A 6,000-nucleotide genomic window follows, 5' to 3' on the forward strand; every position below is an offset into this window, starting at 1 on the left:
CTATGTTTGAAGCAGTGAAATGTTTATCTCCATGTCTAAACAATGCTGTGAGATGAGCAGTTGAAGCAGTTTAGCTGGCAAGTTGTCTGTGTTCAAATGTTGAAGACAGCTTCTTTGCACTTCTATGAACTTTCTCACCAATTGTTTTCTTCACAGCTTGATTTTACTCTTTGTTTGCATTGATTTGTTCACAGCCCTTTGATTTCAGTCAATAAAGGTTCTGTTGGGACAGCAATAGCCTGTCCTTGTTGACTTTAAAGAACCATTTGAGTGACTCGAAACAAAAAGTGACCCCCATGGCAAAACTGGAAACCACATTATTGTTGGATCCCAACCTGTGGAGGATTTCACTCTTCATGCAAGTGTTGTCCCGATACCAATATGTTGCTACCGCTACCAAAATCTACAATACTTTTCCATACTTTTTTAAATAAAGGGCACCAAAAAAATGGCTTTACTGGCTTTATTTCAACAAAAAATCACACATGAAACACATGTTTAATATTGTCATTTAGTCCTTCAATAAAATGTTGAACATACTAGACAACTTGTCTTTTAGTAGTAAGTAAACAAACAAAGACGGCGTGGCGCAGTGGAAGAGTGGCCGTGCACAACCCGAGGGTCCCTGGTTCAATCCCCACCTAGTACCAACCTCGTCACGTCCGTTGTGTCCTGAGCAAGACACTTCACCCTTGCTCCTGATGGGTGCTGGTTGGCGCCTTGCATGGCAGCTCCCTCCATCAGTGTGTGAATGTGTGTGTGAATGTGGAAGTAGTGTCAAAGCGCTTTGAGTACCTTGAAGGTAGAAAAGCGCTATACAAGTACAACCCATTTAATTATGCAGTAACATATTGTGTCATTTATACACCTATTATTTTGTACATATTACGAGGGACAAACTGTAAAAATTGATTATTAATCTACTTCTTCATTTATTGTTAATATCTGCTTATTTTGTCTTTCAACATGTTCTATCTACACTTCTGTTAAAATGTAATAATCCCTTATTCTTCTCTTCTTCTATGTCCCACTCTCCCTTGTGGAGGGGGTCCGGTCCGATCCGGTGGCCATGTACTGCTTGCCTGTGTATCGGCTGGGGACATCTCTGCGATGCTGATCCGCCTCCGCTTGGGATGGTTTCCTGCTGGCTCCGCTGTGAACGGGACTCTCGCTGCTGTGTTGGATCCGCTTTGGACTGGACTCTCGCGACTGTGTTGGATCCATTATGGATTGAACTTTCACAGTATCATGTTAGACCCGCTCGACATCCATTGCTTTCCTCCTCTCTAAGGTTCTCATAGTCATCATTGTCACCGATGTCCCACTGGGTGTGAGTTTTCCTTGCCCTTATGTGGGCCTACCGAGGATGTCGTGGTGGTTTGTGCAGCCCTTTGAGACACTAGTGATTTAGGGCTATATAAGTAAACATTGATTGATTGATTGATTCTTTGATACTTGACATTAGTTTTGGATGATACCACACATTTAGGTATGGATGCGATACCAAGTAGTTCCAGGATCATACATTGGTCATATTCAAGGTGCTCATGTGTCCAGGGACATATTTACTGACTTTATAAACATAATATGAATTTTAAAAAAGGGAAAAAAGATTTTGTGACAGTAAATATATGGATGTAATCATAGTAGTATCGACTAGATGGACTATTGTACTTGGTATCATTACAGTGGATGTCAGGTGTAGATCCACCCATGGCATTTGTTTACATTGTGACGGTGGTGAGCTATTGTATCCTCCTACGCTGTGTAGTGAAGCATGTTTAGCATTCCTTGTCCTGCAGTGATAATGATACTTGTAAGAAACTTACTTTATTTGTCGCCATGGAGGCCAGGATTAGTGATTTAGAAGTAGCCAAAAAGCAGCTCTTCCTGGGGGTGTTTCAGTGTTATAACTTCACCTTTATCTTGACTTTTTACACCAAAATGTGTCTATTCTCCCTTTTCTGTCTACACACTGTGTCTGCTTGTAAGTACTCTGTGTGTGTGCGCTGCTGAACATGCTCCTGCACATAAAAGCAGCAATGTCACGACATGACAACGCGTCATCATGTCTGTTAAAAAGAAGGGGGGAGGGCATGGGGTGGGGGTAACCGGTCCTTTGTAGAGGTGGTATAGTACTGACTATGATTGATTAGTATTGCGGTACTATACTTGTATCGGTGTACCGTACAACCCTAATAGGCTATTAATGTTACTGAATCTCAAAGTGAGAATTTTCTTCTTTTGATTGTGGTGTACCTGACACAAATATGGCTTACAGTACGGCTGAATTTGTGTTTTTATCACCCAATTTCTTCTCATACTGGCCAAGACAATAATCAGCCATTTACAGTAAAGCATCATCTTTTTCTGCTATTAAAATGCAGTCTGCCCAAGTCTCTCTGCAAACTGGCAGATGTGCTGGATTATAGCAGGCTCACAATCATGAGATTAAACACCCAGATTATGACAGTTTGGTCTGGGAGATCACAGTCTCTGCTGAGATCCGGGATTACGCTCACTTTTGCCGTCCAGCAGCGTCTCTCTAAGCCAAAGTCCAAGCGCTGACATTTCAATGTGATAATCCTGTTTGTTCTTTGGAGAAATGGCCCACATTTGTTTGTTGTCTTTGCAAATGTAAAGAAAATCTGGCAGGGCTGTTATGTTTTCTGTCTCATAGGTTGCATTTGTTTGCCGATGTTGCGTCTTGACGCTCTGACCAACAGGACTTGCATCTCACTTCCTCTTTTCAACGCTGATCTCGGAGCATGTTCTCAAGAAAAAAAATTGTCCTGAAGGTAAATTTGATGAGTAATTCTTCCTGTTCTCTCTACTTTTCTAGGAACCTGCTGTGCGAATGAGTGATTGATCCCATCTTCACATCTTTAGGTAAACACACTCCAACAAGCCTGGATTTTAAGTGAAAAACAAAAAGAATGTACTGGGAGTGTCTCTTCGAGACCTGGGCCGATATTCTTTAAGTCTATTAATCAAACAATACATGAAAAGGAAGTCGGTCAGTTTTCCCGCCTCAATAATTGTCTCATGTTTGCATAGTTACAGATTGCAAGACGGGTCACTCTTTTGCATCACTTTCAGCAGTTGCGGGCGTTTGTTCTACACAAGACCGTAGTAATGCTAACCGCTGCTTGGTATTTTATTACCCTTTTAAATGACAATGATCAAAAAACTGTGATTCACCACATTTGTTGAATCACACACTCCGGGCGGATCTCATCCACCCTTGGGGTCTTGCCACCGAGGAGCTTTTTAACTACCTCAGCGACCTCAGCCCCAGAAATAGGAGAGTCCACCACAGATTACCCAGACACTGCTTCCTCGTAGGAAGACATGTTGGTGGGATTGAGGAGGTCTTCGAAGTATTCCTTCCACCTATCCACAACATCCGCAGTTGAGGTCAGCAGAACACCATCCGCACCATACACGGTGTTGATAGTGCACTGCTTCCCCTTCCTGAGGCGGCGGACGGTGGTCCAGAATCGCTTCGAAGCCGTCCGGAAGTCGTTTTCCATGGCTTCCCCGAACTCCTCCCATGTCCGAGTTTTTGCCTCCGCGACCGCTGAAGCTGCACACCGCTTGGCCTGTCGGTACCTGTCCACTGCCTCCGGAGTCCTATGAGCCAAAAGAACCCGATAGGACTCCTTCTTCAGCTTGGCGGCATCCCTCACTGCTGGTGTCCACCAAGGGGTTTTAGGATTGCCGCCACGACAGGCACCAACTACCCTGCGGCCACAGCTCCAATCTGCCGCCTCGACAATAGAGGTGCGGAACATGGTCCACTCGGACTCAATGTCCAGCACCTCCCTCGTGACATGTTCAAAGTTCTTCCGGAGGTGGGAATTGAAACTTTGTCTGACAGGAGACTCTGCCAGACGTTCCCAGCAGACCCTCACAATGTGTTTGGGCCTCCCAGGTCTGTCCGGCATCCTCCCCCACCATCGCAGCCAACTCACCACCAGGTGGTGATCGCTAGAAAGCTCCGCCCCTCTCTTCACCCGAGTGTCCAAAACATAAGGCCGCAAATCCGATGACACAACTACAAAGTCGATCATGGAACTGCGGCCTAGGGTCTCCTGGTGCCAAGTGCACATATGGACACCCTCATTGTATGTTTGAACATGGTGTTTGTTATGGACAAACTGTGACGAGCACAAAAGTCCAATAACAAAACACCACTCGCGTTCAGATCCGGGCGGCCATTCTTCCCAATCACGCCTCTCCAGGTTTCACTGTGGTTGCCAACGTGAGCGTTGAAGTCTCCCAGTAGGACAAGGGAATCACCCGGGGGAGCACTTTCCAGTACTCCCTCGAGTGTACCCAAAAAGGGTGGGTACTCTGAACTGCTGCTTGGTGCATAAGCACAAACAACAGTCAGGACCCGTCCCCCCACCCGAAGGCGGAGGGAGGCTACCCTCTCGTCCACTGGGTTGAACTCAAACGTACAGGCTTTGAGCCGGGGGGCAACAAGAATTGCCACCCCAGCCCGTCGCCTCTCACTGCCGGCAACGCCAGAGTGGAAGAGGGTCCAATCCCTCTCGAGAGAAGTGGTTCCACAGCCCTTGCTGTGCGTCGAAGTGAGTCCGACTATATCCAGCCGGAACTTCTCGACTTCGCGCACTAGCTCAGGCTCCTTCCCCCCCAGTGAGGTGACGTTCCACGTCCCAAGAGCTAGCTTCTGTAGCCGAGGATCGGACCGCCAAGTGCCCTGCCTTCGGCTGCCGCCCAGCTCACAATGCACCCGACCTCTATGGCCCCTGCTATGGGTGGTGAGCCCATTGGAGGGATGACCCACGTTGCCTCTTCGGGCTGTGCCCGGCCGGGCCCCATGGGAACAGGCCCGGCCACCAGGTGCTCGCCATCGTGCCCCACCTCCGGGCCTGGCTCCAGAGGGGGGCCCCGGTGACCCGTGTCCGGGCGAGGGAAATCTGGGTCCATGCTTTTTCTTCTTCCTAAAGGTCTTCGAGCTGCTCTTTGTCTGATCCCTCACCTAGAACCTGTTTGCCTTGGGAGACCCTACCAGGGGGCATAAAGCCCCCGGACAACATAGCTCCTAGGATCATTGGGACACGCAAACTCCTCTACCACGGTAAGGTGGCAGCTCAGAGAGGAGGCACATTAAGCAATACCACTATAATAATTATAATAATAACTGTCATAATTAAGCAATACCACAATAATAATAATAATAATAACTGTCATAATTAAGCAATACCACAATAATAATAATAATAACTGTCATAATTAAGCAATAATAATAATAATAACTGTCATAATTTTGGTTACAGTAGCTTTATTTAGCCATTGTATTTATTGTTTTGGCCGTGTATACTTGAGGGCCCCCCACCCCCTCAGTAACAGAGACAGAATTATATTATTGCTTTCCGCTGTGATTTTTATTCAAGTGCTACGTTTTGCTGATGTTATTTTTATTATTTGTTTTTTTCTCTTCAACTTTGTATTTATAAGTTTACATTTCAATCACAGTGTTAGAACATTCAATAAATACAGATTTATTGCATTTGAAAGGGTATACTTTTGCATTCTCATGATGTATTATCATCACGTCAATGATTACAAAAATAATGGCAATAATATCGTTTATCAACACTAATTATCGTGGAGCAAAAGGGGCTAATGTCTTCATGCATAGTCAAGGACAGGAAGCTCCATCTCCTTCACATGATGATTGTTCTGACTTGACTCTTCTTTCTTCAGCTGATGTAGGACAGAATGATTGTTCTGACTTGACTCTTCTTTCTTCAGCTGATGTAGGACAGAATGATTGTTCTGACTTGACTCTTCTTTCTTCAGCTGATGTAGGACAGAATGATTGTCCTGACTTGACTCTTCTTTCTTCAGCCGATGTAGGACAGAATGGCCGTGCGTGCCTTGCTGCTGCTGCTCAGTCTGGCCCTGGGGGTCTCAGCCCAGGACCATGTCCCTGCTGCAAGTAAGACACTTCAAGTACAGTCAGCTGGA

General features: G+C 45.9%; 1 protein-coding gene across 3 annotated transcripts in view; it reads left to right on the top strand.

Annotated features, from left to right (window-relative positions):
- Positions 1-6,000, top strand: part of ptpra (protein tyrosine phosphatase receptor type A) — a 127,067-nt gene that overhangs the window by 33,945 nt on the left and 87,122 nt on the right. For 2 of the 3 annotated variants that reach the window (XM_061874664.1, XM_061874667.1), the window contains exons 2-3: positions 2,843-2,889; positions 5,881-5,971. In XM_061874664.1, coding sequence (XP_061730648.1) covers positions 5,896-5,971 — 76 coding nt within the window. In that variant the 5' untranslated portion in view covers positions 2,843-2,889; positions 5,881-5,895. The remainder of the gene's footprint in view (positions 1-2,842; positions 2,890-5,880; positions 5,972-6,000) is intronic. The other variant, XM_061874665.1, reaches the window with a different exon arrangement.

This window comes from Nerophis ophidion, linkage group LG16, assembly GCF_033978795.1.
Source record: "Nerophis ophidion isolate RoL-2023_Sa linkage group LG16, RoL_Noph_v1.0, whole genome shotgun sequence".
Lineage (NCBI taxonomy): Eukaryota > Metazoa > Chordata > Actinopteri > Syngnathiformes > Syngnathidae > Nerophis > Nerophis ophidion.